The 25,252-nt window shown below is 38.2% G+C and overlaps 3 protein-coding genes across 6 annotated transcripts in view; 2 read left to right on the top strand and 1 right to left on the bottom strand.

Moving 5' to 3' along the window:
* Positions 1-4,167: 4,167 nt before the first annotated feature.
* hapln3 (hyaluronan and proteoglycan link protein 3) lies at positions 4,168-9,254 on the top strand. Its single transcript, XM_051100364.1, has 5 exons — positions 4,168-4,306; positions 4,740-4,915; positions 6,194-6,562; positions 6,891-7,193; positions 7,651-9,254. Exons 2-5 carry the CDS (start codon positions 4,783-4,785, stop codon positions 7,935-7,937), a joined length of 1,092 nt encoding a protein of 363 aa, XP_050956321.1. The 5' UTR covers positions 4,168-4,306; positions 4,740-4,782; the 3' UTR covers positions 7,938-9,254.
* Positions 9,255-12,744: 3,490 nt separating this feature from the next.
* acanb (aggrecan b) lies at positions 12,745-23,757 on the bottom strand. The gene is made up of 17 exons (XM_051099184.1): positions 23,598-23,757; positions 19,917-19,999; positions 19,456-19,839; positions 19,179-19,353; positions 18,898-19,025; positions 18,516-18,809; positions 18,042-18,338; positions 17,707-17,890; positions 17,469-17,596; positions 17,096-17,389; positions 16,911-17,006; positions 15,401-16,813; positions 15,082-15,240; positions 14,914-14,996; positions 14,681-14,825; positions 14,293-14,475; positions 12,745-13,987 (listed from the first exon to the last, which is right to left on the bottom strand). The coding sequence occupies exons 2-17, from the start codon at positions 19,990-19,992 to the stop codon at positions 13,902-13,904; spliced, it is 4,125 nt and encodes a 1,374-aa protein (XP_050955141.1). The 5' UTR covers positions 19,993-19,999; positions 23,598-23,757; the 3' UTR covers positions 12,745-13,901.
* ppip5k1b (diphosphoinositol pentakisphosphate kinase 1b) overlaps positions 22,555-25,252 on the top strand; it is a 64,948-nt gene continuing 62,250 nt past the window's right edge. For all 4 annotated transcript variants that reach the window (XM_051099188.1, XM_051099187.1, XM_051099186.1 and 1 more), the window contains exons 1-3: positions 22,555-22,671; positions 22,782-22,883; positions 23,003-23,078. The gene's annotated coding sequence lies outside the window, so the exon portion shown is untranslated. The remainder of the gene's footprint in view (positions 22,672-22,781; positions 22,884-23,002; positions 23,079-25,252) is intronic.

Below are 25,252 nucleotides of genomic sequence, written 5' to 3'. Positions count from 1 at the left end.
TATAATAATATAATGGAATTCATTAAAAATAATTAAGATAATTATTTTAATAATACATTTTATATTTTATTTTAAGTGTGTATAATGAAAAACATATCTGAGGATTTTATTATATCATTATTTATGTATTTATTTAGTTGTACCTTTGCCAAATAGGCCCTTAATTTAAACTGCCTTTAGCTGTGATTGACTGGGACACTAATATACAGGCTCTAGAGGCTCAAAGCAGGAAGGCATGAGAGAATCAAGTGATAGTCTAAAGAATGGCAGGAAAACAGCAGCACCCGATGGGCAAAGCCAGGAAGGATTCTTTTCTGGAAAAACAAGACTATTTTAGATGAGGTATTGTGGCAAATATTTTGTCAGGGGCAAAACATTCTTTGCTTTCTAATAACCTCTTCACAAAGGAAATCTCGCCTCATTCGCCGCACTGCTTGACAAGTTTATGAGGGGTTGTAAACTGGGTCAACATTTTTAAAATTCACCCACACTGTCAAAATCATCAGTATAAACAGAAGTATTACTAGAGTTTCACTGAAAGCCTATTTGATGGAAACTGCCAAAATAAATAAATCAAAAAACCACAAAATTGTGTGGCCGAATTCCATTCATTCACACGCATACAGTCATTCAAAAGAACAAGATGTTTGGAAACACTTACATGTATTGTCCAAGGCCTTTCAGCGCTGTTAATCATAGGGAGAACAACCTCAAAGAAACACCCTTTCAAAATTTGTAATAAAAAATTTGCTACTGATTCTACAGAATGAGTGTCATTTGTGACATAACAACGTGCAGTAGACGGTAAAACTATTTGCACTACTAAACCAGTGTGTTCATAATTAAGATAATACATTAAAAAAATATGTTAAGACAAACCAATTCATGCAGCAAAACGAGTTGTTTTGTAGCAAAAATTAAAAAAAAATGACATCAAATTTACAAATGGCAGCGCCCGCTCTTACAGGAAGAAAAAGGTGGTAATTCATTACTGTTCCGAAGTTTGAGGTAAGTACTTTTTTGTTTGTTTGTTAATTTTATTTTCGTTTAAAGAAATTAATACTTTCATACAGTGACAGTAAAGATTTCTGTTTCAATTAAATACTGTTGTTTTTAACTTTCTATTCATTAATTGGGACATAACACACGCAGTTTGAGTACCTGTAGAGTAGTATCATATTATATTTACTATTAAGATTTATAAAAGAAAGATACACCTGTAACATTACCACTTCTCTCCGAAAACAGTCGAGCTTCTTGAGGCGTGTCGTGGGCTGAGGTAAAGGGTCACGAGCACGCGCAGCATTTGCGTAGCGGTTATCGACTTGCTTCTTTGGGAAGCTAAACAAGGATATCTTTACCTCACACACCTGAAAACACAATTCTTTGGTGACATTGTTGATTTCGTGATCTAGAAACAACAAGACATATCCTTCTCAAGCAAGTCCTATCCAGCGCTGCTGCGACTTCTGTTACCTGAATCAGGGTTGCCAGGTTTTCACAACAAAACCCGCCCAATTGCTACAGTCCAAACTAGCCCAGTCGCGATTCCTCCTTTAAAAACCGGGTTCCCCTGGTAAAATTCGCATTCCAGGGGCTAAATATCACGTTATTGGAGTCGCTTCAACCCGCAACAACACTGTTAAAGGGATAGTTCACCCAAAAATTAAAGTTCTGTCATTAATTATTCTCCCTCAGGTCGTTCCAAACCCGTAAGAACTTCGTTCGTCTTTGGAACACAAATTTTTGATTAAATCCGAGAGTTCTCTGACTCTGACCCTCCATAGACAGCAAGGGTCCTACCACGGTGAAGGCACAGAAACATAGTAAGGACATCGTTAAAATAGTCCAGGTGACATAAGAGTGCCTTGACCGTGGTACACTCTTTAAAATCAAGGTGCTTTAAAAAGTTCTTCACAGCCATGCCATAGAAGAATCATTTTTGGTTTCACAAAGAGCCATTCAGTCAAAGGTTCTTTAAAGAACTATCTCTTTCTTACCTTTTTAAAGACGTTTTTCCTGAACGCATAAGTCAGCCTGACTTTTAACCTGAAGAATGCTTTGCATTTCCGGTGTCCAGTGTTTCTAGTCAAATTAGCGTAACAGAACAGAAGAGCATCCAATCGGAAGTTAGAATTCGTAATGGCGGCACTCATCGTTTACTCAAGAAAAAGGTCTATAGTCTGAAGAAACTTTTTTTTTTAGCTATAAAGAACCTTTTGTGAAACAGTTTCTTCAGATGTTAAAGGAACCATTTATACAAAAAAGGTTCTTCTATGGCATCGTGAAGCACCTGTATTTTTAAGAGTGTAGGGTAAGAAAGCCCTTGGGTTTCATCAAAAAATATTAATACTTAATTTGTATTCTGAAGATGAATGGATGAATGAAAGGTCTTACGGGTTTGGAATGACATGAGGGTGAGTAATTAATGACAGAATTTTCAATTTTTGGTTGAACAGTCCCTTTAAAGTAGCCAAATTCAGGACTTGGCAACATTGTCCCAAATGAAGCACACACCCATCAAAAATTCAGCTTTGTCATCATAGGATTAAATCTCACAATATCACTGTTTTACTGTATTGTTAATTAAATACAGTGGTAAGCAGAAGAGATGTCTTTCAAAAATATTGAAATATCTTACAAAACCCAAACTCTTGAATGATTCATCATTTCTTAGTAGGAGATGATGCAAATATTATTAAATATTAATTATTAAAATGTATGTCCATTTTTCTGTAGAATTCACAATACAGTTAATCAACATTCAAACACTTTGTCTGATCATTTTATCGTTTTAAATGAGTATAAAAGAAAGAGTTTTTTCTCAGGCAGGCTGCAGTAACCAAGACTGACAAGTGCATCAGGAGAATCTAAAACATTTACATCCAGCCATTTTGGACCTATTCATTTTGAGCAAAGTATTAGAGTACAATGCTCCTCCAAAGATAGCTGCCAAAATCATGCTCCTGTGAAGCCCACAGCTATTCAAAGAGTCTCAGCGTTCCTTGCCTAAGGCGACGGCTTTCATCTTGGCTGTGGGGACTAATTGACGGGAATCTTCAAATGCGTCGCTAATGTTGTAAGCATCTGTGAGAGAGGCGAAATCTGCTCACTCTCTTCTTAGTGATGTATAAAGAACAACTCACACAGAACTTACCTCCAAACCAAGCAGAATTTGTGTGAACAACTTGAACATGATGCATCGGCTTCTATTGAAATGACTGAAAATTCACTAAAAGAGTAAATGTGACAGAGAAAGGGTGTTGTGATGTGGCACATTTTGGGGTCATAATAGTGAGTGATGCTGTCAGTACAACATCCTGATCCTTCCAAAGGCCGCCTAACAGTCTTTTCCTCTTTCAAAATTGCGATTTAGATCTTATATCAGCTGTATCGCTAAATAACAGGGAGAAAAGGTCAGAAATTTCGGGAAGAGATAAAAGGTGAACTCTATAGCTACTGGCTGCTGACACAGAACAACAAACTTTTGAATCCCCAGTGGTCGCGTGTAAGAGGAAAATTTCACATCTGCAGGGCTATGGATACTTTCCTCTGCTATTGACTTTGGAAAATTAGCACACTTTGGGGGTTTTCACTGAGGAGAAGTGGAATTTCAACCACTGACTTTCCCATAGTAATCTTTTTTGAGACCTCGGTCAAAGGTCAGCAGTCATGTTTCTGGTGTGTAATTTCATATCATAGCAATTTTTTTGTATTCTTGTTACTTAATAGTGGTGAAATATCCGGTCATACTATTATTATATACAGATTATTGTACAGATTTTAGGGTTTGTTTTCCACCTAAAAGGACATAATTTATAACTCTGTGCTTTAAGAATGTAAAAGAAATAGGTATGTGACAATCTATTATTACCAAGTGTGTTATTAGGCCAGGCAGCCTCTGAGGCCATTAAGAATTGTTGTTGTTTTTTGTGTGAAAAACCCACGTAACAAGAGACTTGGGTGGAATATATGGTGAAATTATTATCGCTGGCACCGTGAACACAAGCTCCAGTTTCAGTTTTGGGAAATTATCAACACACCTTATGCTGTAAAATTATACCGTGATGATGGACGGCAGCCCTCGACTGCTTTGTAGACCCCACAATTATTATTGTTCGCAAGCTGGAGAACTTCAAAAGAGATGCCTGAGTGACGTCACCTCACGGTCCCACAATATTATTACAGAGAGAGAGAGAGAGAGAGAGGGAGAGAGAGAGACAGAGAGAGAGAGCTATTATTCCTCATCTCGGACGATGAACTGAGTAGCTGTAGCAAAAGGAGCCTGAGAAAGTATTTTACATTGGTAAGTTGCGAAAATGCTTTTAATACTTAACGAATGTGCAAGTTCGCAGATGGTTCGAATGCTACAATTAACTAGTTAACTACAGAACGCAACAACAATCGCTATGTTTCGGCTGTGACTTTAAATCTTTGTTTTTGTATGAATTTTGTAACTTTTTATTATTTACATTTTACTATTGTCGTAAAACGACTTTTACGTGGCTGAATTGTATAGATAATTGTACCCTTTTGACTTTTGCTTCTGCATTCGTTTGACTAGCAACTTCATGCAGTTCTTGAAGTAAATGTCTGATGATTATGTCGTATATGGAGAGCAAATTAAACTATTTTTAAATATATCAGACTTCAAAAGTGCTAAAATTTAAATATATGCCGCGTTAGATTTGTTTGCTGAACCCCTTGCTCACACATCTTGGGTTGTCTTAAAATTCAAGGACGCTGTTGGAAAGCTGTGGGATTCAGGGAATCACTGTGAATATGAGGATTTTACGCCATCTGCTGGTGCTTGTAATGCACCTGGTTTTTGGAAGCGTTGCACAGCGATTCTCCAATGGCTATTATTATCAGGACATTGTTAATGGAAATGGCAATGGAAATGGCAATGGGGAGAGTAAGTTAATTGATTCCTGAGTTACACTTAATTATGTGTTTCATGTGTACAAAATAGCAAACCAGCAACCAAAAACTACCTTGCTGATATATGTGACCCTGGACCACAAAACCAGTCATAAGGGTCAATTTTTTGAAATTGAGATGAATACAACATCTTAAAGCTGAATAAATAAGATGTATGGTTTGTTAGGTTAGGACAATATTTGGCTGAGATACAACTATTTGAAAATTTGGAATCTGAGGGTGCAAAAAAATTAAAATATATAGAAAAACACCTTTAAAGTTGTCCAAATGAAGTTCTTGGCAATGCATATTACTAAGCAAACATTAAGTTTTGATATATTTATGGTAGGAAATTTACAAAATATCTTCATGCAACATGATCTTTACTTGGCATAAAAGAAAAAAAAGGATAAATTTGACCCATACAATGTATTTTTGGCTATTGCTACTAATATACCCATGCTACTTAAGACTAGTTTTGTGGTCCAGGGTCACATATAGCATGTTAGAATTAAGCAAAATTTTAACTTTTGTCACTTTCATAGAATTAAATTGATATAAAATGTAATGTTTTTTTTGTATTTTTTAAATTCCCAAACAAGCAAATTTGTTATAAACTCTATGAAGTTGGAATTATGTTATATAGTTTATATTTTTATAATAATAATATAGGTGTAATATACATTTAGGGTGGTTAAGGCTGTTTCAAAGCTATTTCACTTTTGCATAGTAAAGTAGTTTCTTACTGTCTTTGAAGATTTTGTATATTTATTTATTGACTTACACTACCAGTCAAAAGTTTTTGAACAGTACAATTTTTAATGTTTTTTAAGATGTCTCTTAAAATCTGCTGTACTTTGCGTCAACTTTTTACTATTTAAAATAATTGTATTCTACTTAAATATATTTTAAAATGTCATTTATTCCTGTGGTTTCAAAGCTGAATTTTTAGCATCATTACTCCAGTCACATGATCCTTCAGAAATCATTCTAATATTCTGATTTGCTGCTCAAAAAACATTTATTATTATTATGATGTTGCCAAAAGCTTTTTATTTCGGATAAATGCTGATCTTTGGATTTTTCTATTCAGCAAAGAATTGTAAAATATATTCAAACAGAAAGCAGTTATTTTAAATAGTCAGCTGTACTTTGGATCAAATAAATGCAGGGTTTTTGAGCAGAAGTAAATTCTTTAAAAACATTAAAAAAATCTTACTGTTCAAAAACGTTTGACTGGTAGTGTACTTACTTATTTAATGGTCTTTTTTAGTTTACTTCCACAAGATCCGTCTTCACGTCGAGTCTCCTGAAACGGTGTCGGCTGTTCAGGGCAGTAACGTCACACTCCCCTGTCATTACCGATACGAGCCCGCGCTCAGCTCGCCCCGCAGAACGCGGGTCAAGTGGTCCTGGCAGCCCGTGAACGGCGAGGGCCAGGAGCATGACGTCATGGTGGCCATCGGCACACGTCACCGGAGTTATGGAGACTTCAAAGGACGGGTGCGGCTCCGCCGAAACGCCCCGGGCGATGCGTCCCTCGTTATCAACCCGCTACAGTCCGACGATACCGGCCGTTACCGGTGTGAAATTATTGATGGTCTCGAGGACGAGAGCGTGACAGTGCAGCTTGAGTTTCGAGGTGCGTCACAGATTAACTCCTATCTATTGGAAGTGCGTTAAAGTTACCTGAACACTATAATTTTATTTTAAAATGTAGAATTATATGATCAATTATATATCGTAGTAATATTGTAATTTATACAGTATTTATATAAAATGTTTAAATTATCAACCTAATATCTAAATTATATTAACTACAAAAATGTATGTATATTTGTACTGTGTTTAATTATTCATTATGCAGTTTATCCCCAAACAAACTGGCAAACCCTAATTATCTTTTATCTTTAACAAAGTTTTGCTGATACAGTTTATTCAATGGTGTTTTGTGCACGTGTGCTCCACAGGTGTTGTGTTCCCCTATCACTCCATTAGGGGGCGCTATCTCATGAACTTTCATGAGGCTAAGGAGGCATGTGAGAAGCAGGATTCACATCTGGCTACCTTTGAACAGCTCTACGCTGCTTGGGAGGGAGGGCTGGATTGGTGCAACGCTGGGTGGCTCATGGACGGGACAGCACAATATCCCGTTGTTGTGCCACGAGACGCTTGTGGCGGCACCGACCTGGCACCTGGTGTACGGAGCTATGGCGTTCGAGACAAAAGTCTGGACCGTTTTGATGCCTTCTGCTTTACTTCGTCCATTAGAGGTAATGATGTTTGTATATATTTCATATTACTTCATCCATTCCTGGCTCACGCTGGTGTGTTCTGTGAAATCTTGTCAGGCCAACAACATTTCCACAACTGTGCTTTCAACAGGTGTTTTAGATTTTTTAAATCGGACGAAGATGAGTTAATAGTAATTTCGGCTCAAGATACAGTGCATGTGGCTGCAATTGCTCATTCTGGAAAATGTTCCTCTTTAAAAATCTAAGTTGAGGATGACAAGTTAGATGAACATGCCAACAAGAATTAATTATAAAATGTCCTTCTTCCTTGTTTTAATCAGCCATGCATATGTTTTAAAGTTGTTTGCCTTGATATGCCAGTTGTATTTTGTTACCATGGGTCAATTATTGGCATTCATTTCTATGGTTAAATCATTTGTTTTTGAGTCACCAAATATGATGTAACAAGTTACCTTATGTCTTTCTTCAACATCAGGAGAGGTCTACTTCCTGCAACATCCCGTCAAACTAAATTTTACAGAGGCGGCGGAGGCCTGTCAGAACGACGGTGGTCGTATTGCTAAAGTTGGCCAGTTATATGCAGCCTGGAAGTTTGTGGGATTGGACCAGTGTGATGCGGGCTGGTTGGCTGACGGTAGTGTACGTTACCCAATCATCCAACCTAGGGCGAACTGCGGTACATCAGAAGCAGGAGTGCGCAGCTTTGGCTTCCCTCCAAAGCATTTAAAACATGGCGTGTACTGCTACAAAGTTCGCTGGTAAAATGTACAGTTCATTTTAAATGTATAAACACTTCTGTGAAAACCACCGTGAACAGTACTTTTTTACACTACTGATATTCAAATCATAATAATGTGTTTGTATTGTGTCTTGACTTGATTTAAAATGTCCTGGGATTCCTACCAAATTTACACCGTGAGGGCGGCACAGAAGCGCCTCTGAAGTGGCATTTAGGTGTTTTTACACAAACTGCTCAGAGGTGACATAGTAGCATTTACACAGCAAATACAATTGTATGTTTTGGTATTAGAAGCTGAGGTGGCTTAAATGTAGTTGGCTTATGTTTTTACACAACATTTTGAGCAGGCACAGAGCAGCCTTAAAGGCACAAAATGTAAGTTTTCGCCACTAGAGGGTGCATATTTAAAACAAACATTGTAACAAAGGCATAGTTTGATGACACTGTGATTGAATGTGGAATCGTGGGAGTTGTAGTCTTCATTCCCACAGCCGATGCTATCCATCGGGGCTCGGGCAGAAAACATGTCCATAGATAATCTATTGCAGGGGTGGCGAACGTCGGTCCTGGAGAGCCGCAGCCCTGCATAGTTTTGCTTCAACCCTAATCAAACGCACCTGAACAAGCTAACCAATGTCTAAAGGGTTACTAGAAAGCAACAGGCAGGTGAGTTTTAATTAGGGATGGTGCTGAACTCTGCAGGGCTGCGGCTCTTCAGGACCGGAGTTCGCCACCCCGATCTATTGTGTTAAAGACCTATTAAAGGAGAAGTCCACTTCCAAAACAAAGATTCACATGTAATGTTCTCACCCCCTTGTCATCCAGTCATAAAGAAAATATGTTTTCTGAGAACATTTCAGCATTTTTCTCCATATAATGGACTGCTATGGTGCCCCGAGTTTGAACTTCCAAAATGCAGTTTAAATGCGGCTTCAAACGGTCTCAAATGCAGTTGTAAACGATCCCAGCCAAGACAGAAGGGTCTTATCTAGCCTAACGATCAGTTATTTTCATATAAACATTACAATTTATATACTTTTTAATGTCAAACGCTCATCTCATGTTGTCCCTCAACTTCAAAATCACCCTATATCGCTGTTTTACCTTTTTTGTTAGATCTTTACCTTTGTGTTTGATCTTCTTTGCATGTTCACTTTGCAAAGACTAGATCTGTACTTCTGCAGCGTAGGATGATTTTAAAATGATTTTTGTTGAAGGAGAAAATACGATTGGAGCTTTTGGAAGTTCAAACTCGGGGCACCATATCAGTCCATTATATGGAGAAAAATCCTGAAACGTTTTCCTAAAAAAAAAGATTTCTTTAGGACTAAAGAAAGAAAGACATGAACATCTTGGATGACAAGGGGGTGAGTACATGATATGTGAATCTTTGTTTTGGAAGTGGACTTCTACTTTAAGGTCACTGTAGTATGAAGCAGGATAGGGCTGAAAGTCTTGGAAGCGAAACGAGGATGCTTGAGCGATTGGTAATGAGACGCGCGTGATACACGGCTCAAAAGCATCAACCGCTTCCGCTCCTTCTGGTCATGCATATATGAGGTAAAAAGCGCTGTTTTATCATACTAGATACATTTGAGTGTTTTGAAAGTTCTGTTATAATGCTACTCTGTGCGTTCATCACATGTCCAATAAAATGCATAAAATATAGAGTGTCTTTAGGGTTTCCATGTTTTCTACAAAATAAAACCAGAAAATTGAGGGATTATGACGTCACTGGGAGGCGACTCAATGATGCGGTCTGTTAAAATTGCTTATTTCTCTGGATTTAAACATTTTTTGAAAAATTTTGGATGATGTAAGTCAGCAAAATATATAACACTGTTCTAGTGGTTTTGGATATTTCAATAAAAAAAATCGTACATATTGTGCCTTTAACTCTGTGTAAAGACGCCTAAAATGTTCTACTTTGTAGGGAAATTACATTTCAAGTGCTATTTGGATATTTACACTATAAAAAAATGAAGGTTTAAACTAACTAACTTTGTGCGTTACATTTTCTACAGCATGTACAGTCAGTTCTACTATGTTTTTAGGGGTAAAGCCTGAAATTGGTGGTGGGTCTTTTTTTCAACACTTTTATGATCTGATTGCTTGTGTTATGTAGCATTTTAATGCAAATAATCAGTCGGTGCCATCTCCTGGTATCTTGTATGCATGACTTCTTACTATTATCAAAGACGTCGTCATCCAAATACCCAAATTTCCTGTCAATAAATATTTTTTCCCAACAACTATTCTGTATGTGTTTCAAATGTTCAGATTACCCAATAAATCACCTTGACCTGTTAGTGTTTTGGAACAAGTCAGCCTTGTCCCGTCGTCTGTAGATCAGTGTGGCATTCAGGTAAGTTTCTTATCCTGACCGGCAGAAGGCGCGCGAAAGTGAGTCAGCGAGATCCCGCGTCAAAGACGTAAAACAACAAACGCGGTTCAAGAGCAGCCCAACATTCATGGTGTCGGTGTCAATGAGTTTCTCTGTAGTATTAAGCCAATTATGGGAGGTTAGGTATGATTACCCGACCTTTTCCACTGGATTTCATGATCCCCTGGCGTCAAAGATGTACCTTATTTACACCTGCTTCCCAAACATGGATGGAAGGCGGAGTAGCATATGAAAAGCCAGCAGTGTTTCTCAGCTTGGCTTTTTCACTCTGCTAACTGCACATAAAGATGCACAGTGTTAGGTAAGAGAGGTATATTCATGAGCTTTTAGGTTTTTCTTTTCCCTTGAGAAAATGTCATGAAGTAAGCACTGTTTTGTTTGCTGTATAATTGAGGTTTTGGATGTTGAGTAATGTTGGGTCATGTCCACATGAACTGTCCTTTTTTGACCCATCTCTCAATTATACACGCTAGATACTGTATGTGTAGTACAAAACCACTTATCACAGAATAAGTTTGCTAGGTTTAAATAAAAGATAAACGGCGTTTAAAATGAAGACAAAAGTATTTAGACACTTACTGCCTTTTCTATCTTGACACTATTTGGTTAAACGTAATTGCTTTTGATTTGATATTTTATATCTAAAGCAATGATGTGCTTGTCCAAACATTATTTGGGCACACAATGAGCAGCATGAAAATATAGCAGAATTGAATAGTCATGAAAATTTGAGTTGATATTGCCATTGTTTGTTCAGTTTCCACAGAATCTGTATCTAGTAATTATAGATAATTAAAAATCTCATGGAGAAGTTATGGAAATGCTTTGGTCAGGTTGTGGGAACCCTGAAAAGAATAAACAATAAACATAATCCTTACAATAATTTGGTGCAATTACTGTTTATATATTGACTAAATAGAGGCTAAGTTCCAAGAATAAGTTTCTCTCAATATTTCTCTTTCTCTCTCACAAACTCACCATACAACCACTTAAATGTGAAGTGTGTGGTTTTTCTATGTTAAAATGTTTTCCATCCCTGTTTAATATGGAGAACAAACTACAAGTAAGTCATTGGTAGCTTTATTTCCCAGAAACACTGTGGCTCTGTGTGTTTAAGCATCCCAGTCAGCCCGACAACAGCAACATTGGCTCATCCAATGGCAAACATTTTGGGCGGGACTGTCTGTTTGCTTGACCAATGGCAGACAGATGCTGGTGGCATAGAAATGACACATTTCAACTTTAATTTGTTTTTACCACACTCCGATATTAAAAGAAAAACGCTTTTATTTAGACACATTTAGTCTGTTTATTTTAGAGGTACTAAGACAGATAGTAGCTCAGCATTGAGATGACATTGAGAGTGCAAAATAAATGAGATAGATATTGTTGGGAACAATGAGCAATTGCTCAACTGGAAACGATTGACTCTGTCAGTCAACGTTGTGGCACACGCTTTGCGTGTTGGCTTATTAGTACATACTTTTAATTTGATCAGTAACTTTTGAACTTTAGGCAATTTAAAAATTCCCATCTTGTATTCCTGTGCTTATTTGAAAATGGATCTTTGTCTCTAAAGACATACGTTAGATTTGATGTCTACAAAATTTGAAAATATTGTTTTATCATTTATATTAGAGGTTGAGTCTGTTATGGAGGCCAAGACAAATCATATGAACTTTGGAATTAATAAATTAACAAATCTTTCTAATCTGAGTAAGTGTTTATGCAAGGGGACCTAGAATTGGAAGCTAGAAGTTGGGGAATTTATCTTTCACAGTTTCACACACATACAACTAGACATTTAAACTACAACAAACAACCAAACGAATAAAAAAAAAGATACATCTTAATTAAAGAATCTGAAATACTAATGTACTTAAATGTAATTGTGTCCAGCTGTGGTCATTAAAGCCTTTTGTCTTGTTCTGAACTTTAGTGTTACTCAGAGGCACACAGACAATATTACCTTTGTGCGATCTAATATACAGATGTTTTTGGACTTTGTCCCACTTCGCATACTGTCTGCCGTAAATAGTATGCCAGATAAAGATTTTGTTATTTGTTTTTTGCAACCCAAATCATAATATTTTGAAAATAGTATGCCAAAGGATGGATGTTACACTATTTCTGGCAGATTTCCGAAGTTCATCTGTGGATTTTGCGCTAATATTGCCCACAACCCCTTGTGTCCTCTTTTTTTAAATTGTAAAAGAATAAAAAGGAATGCAAGGCCAATGCCACATGTAAATGTATGAACCTAAAAGTTAAGCTAAGGTAATTGCGAAGCTTGATAACACTTACATTCAAATTCAAACAGCATGCGACAATGCTAAACACTAAAAATGTCCTAATACTGTTATGCTTCTACATATTCAGAAATGTGCATTTTCCAATCATCAGTGAAGTACATTAAGTATGAAATAGGGGTATGCAAATTGGGAGGCGGCTTTGGGGGATTCTAGAGGCTGTGTTCGTATTGCATTATTCTATACTACCTGTACTATTGCTGTAGTATGTAGTGTTGTCAAAAGTACTGACTTCGGTACCAATCGTTTTTAAAAACATCCATTTTCAGCTAACATTTGAGCGGATTCTTAAAGACCGCTGATTGGCCATTGCGTTCATGTGCTCAACACAATAAACACAATGGCCAATCAGCAGTCTTTAAGAATCTACTCAACAGTGCTCAAATGCTAGCGGAAAATACACGTTTTTAATATTTCAGTACCGATTGGTACCGAAGTCGGTACTTTTGACAACACTACATACTACAGCAGAGTATGCTAATTTGATCGGCGATACTCATATGCGGAGTAATAGGCAGGGTTGCCAGGTTTTCACAACAAAACCCACCCAATTGCCACCCAAAGTCCAGTCACTTTCGAGGGGGGTCCTCCCCCCCCATCAAAAAATCACATTCCGGGGAGGTAAAATGCATGTTTTTGGTGGGGTTCCCCTGGTTATTGGGGACACTTCAACCCACGGACATTGTTAAAGTAGCCCAATTCCGCTGGAAAACTGCGGACTTGGTAACACTGGTAATAGGCCATGTCATGTCATGTCAATGCCTACAATTTCAGTTATTTTTTAAAGAATTGTAGGCAGTACACTGTGCCATATTCAGTAACTAGTAAGCTAGTATTCAATTCCCGAACATAGCCACAGATCACAGTGTAGGATTGTGCAAATTGTTATTGGGAAAGTGGGAAAATGTTCACTGCGCTTTTATTTTAGGGACTAAGTGGTGCTTATGTAATAATCAAAGTGAAAACTCAAGGGGCGCTCTGTGCAATTTGGTCTATTTTTTTTAGATTAGATTATCTCTTGTGGCCCAGAAGTTCCATACTAAAAAGTGGGAGAAATAAAGTCCTATTTAAATAAAGCCAGATATCTTTCTCATCCCCAAAACAGAGCTCTGAGTAGCACTAGTAAACCAATCAGCCAGACGGACTAAGTAAAGTTTGTCATTACATAAGTGATTCCCTTGTCTTTGAGATTTTTTGGGTAAACAAGGCTTCTGTACAGATGATCTTTATTAGTAACAGTCCTCTGGATGTTTTGAGGTGTTTTTTTGTCTTGTTTAGAGGACCTTCCTCCACGTCCGACTATTGACTGCTTTGGGACGTGTCTTGATGGATCTTTTCCGTAGCCTGTTGTTTGTTTTGCCTGTTGAGGTAGGTAATAACATTGACACAAATACTTTTTGTTGACTTTTGAGCATGACATAGTAACTTTACTTTGCCCTCTAGAGGAGGGATAGGCAACATCAGTCCTGGAGTGCCGCTGTCCGGCGTTAAGCTCCAAACATAATCAAACTCACTTGGACAAGCTAATCACAGTCTTCAGAATTACTAGGGCTACAGGCAGGTGAGTTTTTTTTTTGTCAGGATTGGAGCTAAACTCTGCAGGACACTGGCACTCCAGGACCAACGGTGTCTATCCCTGTTCTAGATTGTGTGGTGTTTACTTACCATCTATGCATTCCACTTTAGGCTCCTCCCACTGACCGTCAGGTAAGCAACGCACCACTGAAAGGTGGCGCTGTGTAAATCCGCTATCACACTGGTATCGAATGATGGAATTAACAGGGTAGCGATCTTTGCTGTTGCCTAACATCCTGGTGTTCTTCACTTCAGGAGGTGATGAACATGTGACTACAGTAAAAAAAGAAACAAAATAGTAGTTGCTTTAAATTTACAGTATTCATTGTCCATTGGTAATTACACAAAAGTAGCTTGATGTAGCTGCACTATAATTAACATGAATTAACACAATAAATAGCTATTGTGATAGGCTAATAGCTCACTTAGCTAACTGGGTGAGACTGACTTGGTGCTGAAGTCTGTCACCTCTTCTTACCAGGTCCACTCTTGCAAGTAAAGGGAAGATGATAGTTGCAGGGTACATCATTCCACTTGCCATCCTCATGCCATACCATTACAACACAGTCTTCGCCTGTGCTGAAGTAATTGTCTGGCTGGTTGGGTCTCCAGTTTTCATATACCTGTGGAAGAAGCAGCACTGGTTGAAACAATGACTTATTGCAGATGCCTCACTCAATTTGGAAATAATCTCAGAGGAAGTGTTCTCACCAAGGGACTTCCATCTGTCCAGTGAAAATGATTTTGCACTTCCTTGTCATTAAGTCCAATCCACTGATAGTCATGAGCTTGATCTAGGTGGTTTAGAAATGTACAAGTGCTTTAATTTAGATCAACAAGTAGGTGCATGTATTTTATTAGAAATAAGATTAAACTCACGTCTTACGAACTCTTGTTCTTCTTGGGAGGATATGCTAACCAGGTGAGAGTTTAGCTCTTCACAGTGCTGCTCAGCACTGGTCCAGGTCTCGCGCACATCAAAATGGATATAGCAGCTGCCCTTGAATGGCATCCATCCCTCTGCACATTCCTGTACCACTGACAACACAGAAAAGACAATGCATTTTGTTTTTTTCATTATGTGTTCTTTAGGGGGTGGCTAGTTACAGAAGACTAGCTGCCAAAGATAGACATGTTCATCCTAATTAAAAATAGTGAGAAATATGTTGTTGTAAAATGAGTTTTGTTCAGTTATTACCATCAGTAACAGATGGCTCCTCCATAGCTGTTGGTGCTTGTAGTGAAGCTAAAGGTGAAGTAGTGAGTATAGAAGTGGTGGGTGGTGGTGTGTTCAGTGGTGCCTGTTCAGTCACATCAGATGCCTCTGTGATGAAATTAAGTTGCTCATGTTTTTCTGGTAGGAGATCAACTGTTTCGTTGGCACTCCAGTAATCTTCATATGAAGTACTATTAGAAAGAGATATGGAGAGTTCCTCAGCATAATGTTCTTGACTACTGCCCTCTCCACTGAACTCTACTGATCCACGACCCTGTTCTGGTCCTTTTGTAGGCCCAATCATCAACATGACCTCAACGTCCGTTAGAATGATAATCTTTTCATCTTGACTCTGAATGTGGCCAGATACCTCACCTGAGGGAGGACTGGGATAACCTGAAGCTCCAGAAGCAGAGCCAGATCCAAAGCCAGTGGCAGAGCCAGATCCAAAGCCAGTGGCAGAGCCAGATCCAAAGTCAGTGATGGTGCCAGATCCAAATCCAGAGGCAGAGCCAGATCCAATAGCAGAACCAGAAGCAGAGCCGAAACCACTAACATAAGTCAAGTCAAATGGAGAAACACCAGACATTTCCTGTTCTCCAGAAGGTCTTGCAGTCAGATCAATCATTTCTGTGTTCATAAATGATACACCAGAGAAGCCTGACCCGCTCGTCTCCTCTCCACTGAAGAATCCACTTGTTCCTGATCCACTAATTCCACTGCCAGTCCCCGATGGAAGGCTTGTTTCCTCACCACTGAAGAATCCACTTGTTCCTGAACCACTGATTCCACTGCCAAGCCCCGATGGAAGGCTCGTTTCCTCACCGCTGAAGAATCCACTTGTTCCTGATCCGCTAATTCCACTGCCAAGCCCCGATGGAAGGCTTGTTTCCCCACCACTGAAGAATCCACTTGTTCCTGAACCGCTAATTCCACTGCCAAGTCCCGATGGAAGGCCACTAGCTTCACTTCGTTCATGAAGGAGTCCAGATTCCTCTCCAGATTCTTGGTCCCCTGATTCTATTCCTGAGGTAATAATAACACCACTGCCACTGCCACTACCTTCTTTTGCCTCTAAAGTACTGCCTGAAGCAGAAGTCTGCCACATGAGTGTATCTGCACCTTCTTGGTACCTCACAAGGTAACCTGATCCATCACCACTTTGGCCAGAACCAGATGTGCTCCCACTGGGTATGCCGCTCCCACTAAGTTCGCCGCTCACACTGGGTATGCCGCTCCCACTGAGTTCGCCATTCCCACTGAGTATGTCGCTCCCACTGGGAATGCCACTCCCTGATATGTACCCGGAACTGGAATCAGGGTCACCTGATGGTGAGCCTGAGCCTGATCCAGATCCAGACCCGTCCACAAGCAAGGGAGAAACAATTGGAGGAACTGTAACGCACATCACAGAAACATAGCATGCTTACTTTAGAAAATAATGCAGTAAAGATCAGCAGTAGCAAGTGGTGATATCCAGCATATCTCATACCAGGACTCAGCAGCTCTGTTATGTTCGTCATGTTAAGATCCTTCCCTGTCCATGTGGCATTCAACATATCTTCATCAACCAGAATAGACAGATTTGCTAAACAAATTAACAAGAATATTCAAGATCAACAACCAGTCTTGCCTTTCATTGCAAACTCATACATGCAGGCTTAAAAGCTGTTATACCTTTGAAGCAATATGCATCATATCTGGAATATAAGTTTGGGAAGTCTGTTTGATTTGGTTGAGCATAAATGGTGTGCACTCCTGTCTCGTTTTCACCACAACCAAAACCTGGGTTGCGGACAGGATAGCGGACACTGCGATCAGAGAGCCAGCCAGGACTGCACTTGTGGAAACCCTGATTCCATGCGGCGTAGAGTTCTCCAGTTGAGGCAAGAGTAGAACCCAGTTCTCTGCAATGGGCAACAGCTTCATAGTAGGTGAAGCCTCCTAATGAGCTCACATGGAAGATCTCCCCTATGGGGCAGAGACCACACAGTCAGATTATAGATTGTTAAATAAAAGTGTTCATCATTATGAATTAACTTGTACTCACCCTTTATGTGGTCCATGTAACAGTACACATCGTACCGCTCATGTGCAGGCCTAACATTGTAGGGGTGTAGGTCAGCGAGGTCCTCCTGATCTCCAGAGCAGTTCTTTTGAGGATGTTCAGTTGGATACCTGAAATGTGTTGTACGGTGTTAATCCAGGGTTCCAGTTAATTCAATACAGAACAGAAACAAATGCAGTTAGGAACCTATAATGCAGAACTTTGTAAAAAATACGCTTACCTGACAGTCTGGTCCTGTAGCCAACCTGCACTGCATTGATGAAGGCCAGCTTCATAAGCAGTCTGAAGAAGCTCAGGGGTGGCTATGACTGCTCCCAGCTTCTGACATGCCTCTTGTGCTTCCTCAAAGGTGTAAGCATAGCGTCTGGAGTCAGCACGATAATGGAATACCACTCCCTTAGTTTCTAGGGTAAGAAAAGGTTTGGACATATTAAACTCTGTAACTTTTGAAGATCCTTGTTTTGCCTCAACTACTTTGGTTCAGTTACCTCCAGTGGTGTGTGGGCGTTTACACAGCTAATTTGAATTTTACTGGATCCAGTTTAGTTTACTTACTAGCAGTGACATTGTCCTTGGGGATCTCATATTCCAGGTAAGGCAGAGCCGTGGCCACTTTGATAATGTCCACCTCAACCTCAGTTATGTTGGGAGGTAGCGAAAGGGGACTTTCTATGCTTGTGGTGTTAAAAGGCTCATCTGTCACTAGCTCGCCACGGACCTCCCCTTTTGTGGTCACCTCTTCAGTATAGTCCGAAGGGCTTAGAGTGACTGTATCCACACTGAGCATGGAATCCGTTGTAGCGTGTAATTCAGGAAACGGTAAGGTCTTTGTTAAAACCTTATCTTCTTTTTCTAAAAAAAAAAAAAAAGTATTAAAAAGAAAGTTTGTGAGAATTGACACAAACCTCCTTGAATGCTAATATTTGACATTATGATATGATTGTTCTGAGGTGTGTACAGTAAATGTGAAGTGGTTAAGCAAATAAAGTACAAGAAAGCTAAAATTTGAATTACATTCTCTGTGCTTACCTGCATAACAGATCGCATCATAGCGGGAGTCTGGGTATGGATATCCAGTCTGATTTGGAAACAGGTAAACCGTTCGCACTCCCAAAAGTCCCCCACCACACTGGGGTCGAGCTATGTTAATGGGGTACCGCACACTCCTGTCTGCTAGCCAGCCAGCATTGCACACATCCATGCCAGCCTTCCATGCTAGGTAGAGCTGTCCTGTGGTGGCCAGTTGGGCTCCCAACTTTGCACACTGGTCTTCAGCTTCTGCGAAAGTGAACTTCTCCGCAGACATAGAGTAGAACACACTGCCTGGGTAACGAGGAGAATCCATAAGTAAAAACACAGCAAAAACGCACCAACTAGTTACATTTCAGGTTGGAAACACTATTTGAAGTACCTGACATTTTCTCTGCAAAACAGTACACGTCATATGTCTCATTGACGTCTCTGACTCCATATGTTCGTACACCTGGGAAATTTTCTTTGTCTCCATAGCAAGGCTCTCTTGGCTCATGAATGGGATACCTACGGAAAATTGCATAGAATCTTATTATAGTTATAACTTTACTTATAGTTAACCTTTGTATTCACTGTGTCCTATACACCTGCTCGTGACCACCCATGTTTGTGAGTGGTTTTTATTTATGTTGTTATTTAAAATTGACCTTTTCACATTACCTCACAGTTTGGTCTGAAAGCCAGCCAGCATCACATTGGTGGTATCCATCATCATAAGCAGCTTGCAACTGTGCGGGAGTTGCAATAACGGCACTGTTCTGGATGCAGGCTGCTTTTGCCATCTCAAATGTCAAGGTATATCGGGTAGTTATTGCTCGGTAGTGAAACACAATGCCTGTAAAGATTTGACCCAGTTATTTACATGTTTATCAATTTTTTTTTTTTTTTTTTTTTTTTTTTTTTTTTTTTTTGTTTGAACAGTTTGAAAGGGCTTCACCTTGAACTTGCATTTCTACAGAATCGTAGTTATCTTCAATCCCCTGCATGACTTCACAGCGGTAGGTGCCTGAATCACTGAAGTGGAGTTCTGAGATCTCAATGGTAGCATCAGTTGGCACCATGGGGTAATGTACCATATGAACCCGGTCCACGTAGTCTGTCTCAACCTGCACCAGGCCCCCTCTGGCAACGAGAATAAGAGAGATTCTGCCCTTGTAGATGTAGCTCCACTTTATACGGTGGGACAGTGGGGTAATAGTTGGGGCACCAGGGTCCTGGACAGTGTTGTCCTGAAAGTAGCAAGGTATGACCATGCTTCCCCCCATTAAGGGACGCAGTGGCGATTCCACAGGGATGCTCACACTGAGGGGGCTGTCCTGATCTGTAAAACATAATTTATTTTGAAATTCTCATTCACGTAAAAGCAGTAAAACTTAGCAATCTGAAAAATTCACTTACCAGCCATGTCTCCGAATAAGATCATGCCAGAAATGGCATGGATGCATGCATACAGCAGGAGCCAAATCAAAGACATGTTTCACCTTAGGAAATATAGAAAAAAAGTGGATGCTTTGCATTATTATGTATGTAGTACCCAGGGGTGTTTCCTCTGAGGAGGTAAGGGAGGCAGTGCCTCCTTAAAATAGTGAATGAGAAAAAAATTGCAATATTACGTTTTCGTGTGTACAGGCAATCTGTTTCACAAGACTGTAATGACGTATTTCAGCAATCATCAGCATTATTATGTATTAAAAAAGAAGAAGTTAAGGCTAATGCAAGGGTGTTTTAATCCAGTATCTATGGTAGGAGTAGGGCTGGGTGATTTTTTTTATTTATTTTTTTCTCGATTTTAACGATATAAAAAAATTAAAAAGCGCAATCGAAAAAACAAACCTGTGAAAAACTACTACTGTATGTCTGACTGACTGAAAGCTGCTGTTCATCTTTTTTACAGATTTATAGTTAATATTCTGCTGGCGTTTTACCTTCAGATGTTTTAAATTTGAATTACCTTGATTTTGAGATTTTAAAGCATTTTCCTCGTATCATTTCTTAACATAATATATATAAGACAAGGTTGTAGTTTTTATGCAAAGATATTTAATATAAGTGATTTGTTTAACATTTATATCATGTTGACAAGTTCATGTGTAGTGCACTTGGAATAGACTTTTTTTTAACTACAATAAAAAATAAAAAATAAAAAATAATTTGTTGAGTCAGCTTAAAATAATTTGTAACCTGGCTGCCTTAAAAGTTTTAAGTTCAGTCAAGTAAAATAAGTTTATTCAACTTGAAATGTTAAGTTGTACTAAGTAACAACCTAGATATTTGTGTTTGCTAAACTTAACAGATGGGTAAGTAACCCAGCTGCTTTAAAATTTTAAGTTGATTCAACTCAAATATCTAAGTTGTCACTTAGTATAATTTAACATTTCAAGTTGAATAAACCTTTTTTGAGTTGACTGAACTTAAAATTTTAAGGCAGCCAGGTTACAAATTATTTTAAGCTTACTCAAATTGTTTTTTACATTGTAGAGGGTTAATAAAAAAAAAAGTTGAATCTTGCTGTAGTTACATTTTCAAGTCGGTTAGTTAAAAATCATACAAAAATAAATAAATAAAAAATAATTGAATATCGATCGAACTTTTTTTTTTTTTTTTTTTTTTTTTTTTTTTGCCATATCGCCCAGCCCTAGGTAGGATAGGTCAATTTAACATTATCTCTTCTGACTGCTGTTATTAGTCTCTCAGTTCTGTCCCTTTTTTTTTTTTTTTTTTTTTTTTTTTGTGAAAATCGTGAAAACGCTATTGTGGAGTGTTTTTTTTTTTTTTTTTTTTTTTTGCTATTTGAGCAAATGGGAATGCAAAAAAATATATTTGTGGTACTTTTCCATTCACTTCTCTCATAGTTAACTCAACTATGACAACTTCCGCTGCTGAGAAACCTGAAAATGTGAAAAAGGTCAGTTTTGTGAAACGATGATGTCACCTTAGCCAGGCACCGCTACGTAACGTAACAGCAACAAGCAGCAACACGACTGATGATTTGAAAAGTTTAAAAATAATCAAAAGTTAACTATTACAAAGAACTGAACACAGAACTGAACAAAAGTTCACAAACAAAATGCATTAAATTGTTACTGCCTTAAGTTATTATTTTGAAATAAATGTAAAATGCTTTAAAAGACTAACTTGATTGGCTTTAACAAATAGAATATTGTTAATATAAGAATATAAAATAGCATTGTAATTTTTTTCTAATGTTATAAGTGATGTTTATTTACCCAAGAAAATGTGACTTGGACATGAATTTACATGTGATTGAAAACAAAATACCCCTAAAAGGTGCATATCAGAAACTTAGAGTAAGGGTTCGTAGGGTACACCGATGTCCCTTTAAGACTACTGCCCCACTAACAAGCTGTTGTACCCCTAAAGGTGTAAGATGCAAGGCACACTAGACTGAGCAAATCACTCAAGCCGTTCCAAAGGGAGTTTCTCCCTGTTTCTGAGGCTTTACACGTCCTGACTGACTGAGCTACTGTACTCCTGGTGGAAATTTGGAATAGATTGGAAACATGACGTCATTAATTCACTCTCCCATTTAAATGTTCACACGTACACTCTCTTTCTCCCTGTCTCTCTCAAAAGAAGAATAGTTCACTGTTTGAGCCACAGGAAATGTTCTGGGCATGGTAAGTTGAATTTTAATCAATGCTTACTGTGAAATCTGCTTGGGAAAAAAAAAAATATTTCCCTCTATGATTTATAAATACTAAAGTTCAGTTTGATAATGAGCACAGTGCATCATTCACTGCTTTCCCTAAATTTTTCCCTCTTGGCTATTGCTCAGGTTTTCTGAATCAAGCTGTTTTAAATGCGCTGAGTGACTGTAGGAGACCTCCATCCTGGCACGGCCCTGAAGTAGCTTTTTATCTCCCACCCCTAATGCCTGCCTTACTTCTGTTTTACTGGTTTATATGCCAGTAGGATCAGAAGTAAGAACAAAAGACCACTTCCTATACAAGTAAACGAGAGCTTAATCATGCTTTCAAAGCGCTTAGAGACTAACACTAGTTATTCTATTTTCTAGGTTCTGTGCAGAAAATATGCTTTCCACATCACAGACGCAAATAGCTTGTGTGAGGTGAGAAGCGCCACATTCAACATATGCTCGATAGACGGAAATATGTTAACTCAGCTGTCTGAGGTGAGTCATGGAGGATCTCCTCTGTCATGAAGACAAGAAGTATATCTGTTTTAGTCTTATAAGCAAACTGGGTCCCGCCTTTAAAATGACCAGTCACATGTGCCTTTCAGATGCTGTTTAAAAAATGCGACTTGATGTCTACAGTTATATTCTGGTCTTGTCGAGGAGGGGTGGTGAGAGGACTTCCACAGTATCTTCATTCAGCCAGTGTGGTATGTTCTCTTCCCATCAGGCACAGGCCAATAAGCAGAGTTCTGTTCCTGCTGTGGTCTGTGCTCATGGACGCAGACCTGCGTTAAAGCCAATGTAAACACACTGCTGTATTCCACAGGAGGCCCTAAGTCACCAAAACCCCAAGAGAGCCACAGGAAGAGAACACTGTCCACATTCAACACCCACAGTGGCAGGTACGTAAGTCTAGTACTGTAATACGGTATGGACATGAACATACTACATGCATTTGGTCATAGATCATGACTTGCATGCACGCTTTCAATCATTTTAGAAAAGTAGATTTACCTATGACACACCTTGCCCATCTTTATCAGGAGAATTTTACATCCATTAATAAACTGCAACATTCATCTCAAACACCTAAGTTACTCAAATGTAATTACTTCCCAAAATGAGAAAATAGATGCCGTCTGAAATTAAAAGGCAAGCGTGCCAATATGATATTGGTTATATATTAATATATTAATAAAACATATCCAGTTCATCCAGTTTAATTTGAATGCTGAATTATTTTATGATTCTAATTAACATGCTTTATAAATACTTAATAAAATAACACGGTTGCTAAAATAGTATAATGTAATTTTAAACTTAGTAGACAAATAAATAAACATGATGTGCTTACATATATTTAATAATGCATTTAATAGCGTTCAATATATGTTGTAATTAACTACAATAAATAAACTTACCAAACTAGTAATGTCCCTTGCTTCTCTTAGTTGCTTTTTGCAATGTCCTTGTGTCTTGCATTAATCTGTCAGTTGGGGAATTTCTAAAAATCCGGTGTTTTTAGACTGCTTGCCTTCCCTGTGTGAGTCGGGAACAGAAAGGGATCTAATTCAAATTGGGCACAAGTTTTGCAAAGTGAGTGGGAGAGAGAGACAGAAAAGGGCAGAGGGAGGCAGAGAGGTGGGAGTGGGGACTATTGAGTGCCACTGAGTGGCGTTTTGAATGTTCAAATCACAACTTTAGGGGGAGACTGGGGTTGAGAGCTTGCAGGGGTTGATTGACACATGATTCAGTTCGGAGTTGTAATAAGGTGCTGTCATAAAAATGTAACGTTTTTGCCCTCTTTACCCACAATCATTGAATCTATAAATACATTAAAAGCTCAAAATGTGTCAAAGTGAAGACAGCTTTTCAGTTTTTACGTGCATTTTGGTTTTAACAAAAATGAACAACTTCCCCATCAGTGAAAAATGTTATTAAAAAGTATTTACAGAGAGGTACTTATATCAATGTTAGTTAATAGATACAGGACCAGTTATATTTTGATATATAGCCTATTATGTAATATATGTACACTACCAGTCAAAAGTTTTTGAACAGTAATTTTTTTTTTTTTTCTGCTCACCAAGCCTGCATTTATTTGACTGTATAAAATAACTGGTTTCAATTGAATATATTTTAAAATGTAATTTATTCCTGTGATTTCATAGCTGAAATTTTAGCATCATTACTCCAGTCTTTAGTGTCACACGATCCTTCAGAAATCATTCTAATATGCTGATTTGCTGCTCAAAAAACATTTATTATTATTATTATTATGTTCAAAAAAGCTGAGTACATTTTTTTCAGGTTCTTTGATAAATAGAAAGTTCAGAAGAACAGCATTTATCGGAAATATAAATGTTTTGTAACATTATGAATGTCACTTTTGCTCAATTTAAAGCATCCTTGCCTAATAAAAGCATACATTTCTATAATTTCTCCAACCCCCAAAATGAAAAAAAAAAAATTATACGGATTACAAGCTTCTCAGCATATTAGAATGATTTCTGAAGGATTATGTGACACTGAAGACTGGAGTAATGATGCTGAAAATGTAGCTTTGATCACAGGAATAAATGACATTTTAAAATATATTCAAATAGAAAGCAGTTATTTGAAATAGTAAAAATATTTCACAATATTACTACTTTTGCTGTATTTTGGATCAAATAAATGCAGGCTTGGTGAGCAGAAGAGACTTTTAAACATTAAAAATCATACTGTTCAAAAACTTTTGACTGGTAGTGTATTTCATTTACCGGGGCACAAACCAGCCCCAGTTTCTCCTTACCCATAATGCATTTTCCAGTATTTTAGATCACTAATAATTTCTATCTAGGTTTTTTTTTAATTAAGTTTTTACTCCAGAAACCAAAAGAGGTCATAGGGGTCGTTGCTTTCGTGCTTTGTGCGTCGTGAATATGAAATGTGGATAGTTTATGAGTCTTATTCATTAGTTGTGCAGGAAAAAAAAATCGATCTGTGCTTCAGTTTCCTGTTTAGTACAAGTTTTATAGCTCTATTGTGGGCCTTTGGTGTGGTATATTTAGAGACATTGGTGAATCTTGCAAGA

This window comes from Labeo rohita, chromosome 25 (genome assembly GCF_022985175.1).
Source record: "Labeo rohita strain BAU-BD-2019 chromosome 25, IGBB_LRoh.1.0, whole genome shotgun sequence".
In the NCBI taxonomy this organism is placed as follows: Eukaryota; Metazoa; Chordata; class Actinopteri; order Cypriniformes; family Cyprinidae; genus Labeo; species Labeo rohita.
Note: the sequence above shows the minus strand (reverse complement) of the source record. Positions and strands in the feature narration are given on the sequence as shown.

Excerpts from the sequence above, each read along its gene's own strand:
- hapln3 (XM_051100364.1), top strand. The coding sequence starts at position 4,783 with ATGAGGATTTTACGCCATCTGCTGGTGCTTGTAATGCACCTGGTTTTT. Across the intron at positions 4,916-6,193 it reads TGGAAATGGCAATGGGGAGA|TTTACTTCCACAAGATCCGT; the intron begins GTAAGTTAATTG and ends GGTCTTTTTTAG. Across the intron at positions 6,563-6,890 it reads AGTGCAGCTTGAGTTTCGAG|GTGTTGTGTTCCCCTATCAC; the intron begins GTGCGTCACAGA and ends TGTGCTCCACAG.
- acanb (XM_051099184.1), bottom strand. The coding sequence starts at position 19,992 with ATGTCTTTGATTTGGCTCCTGCTGTATGCATGCATCCATGCCATTTCT. Across the intron at positions 19,840-19,916 it reads CTTATTCGGAGACATGGCTG|ATCAGGACAGCCCCCTCAGT; the intron begins GTAAGTGAATTT and ends TATGTTTTACAG. Across the intron at positions 16,814-16,910 it reads AACAGAGCTGCTGAGTCCTG|TTCCTCCAATTGTTTCTCCC; the intron begins GTATGAGATATG and ends TGTGCGTTACAG.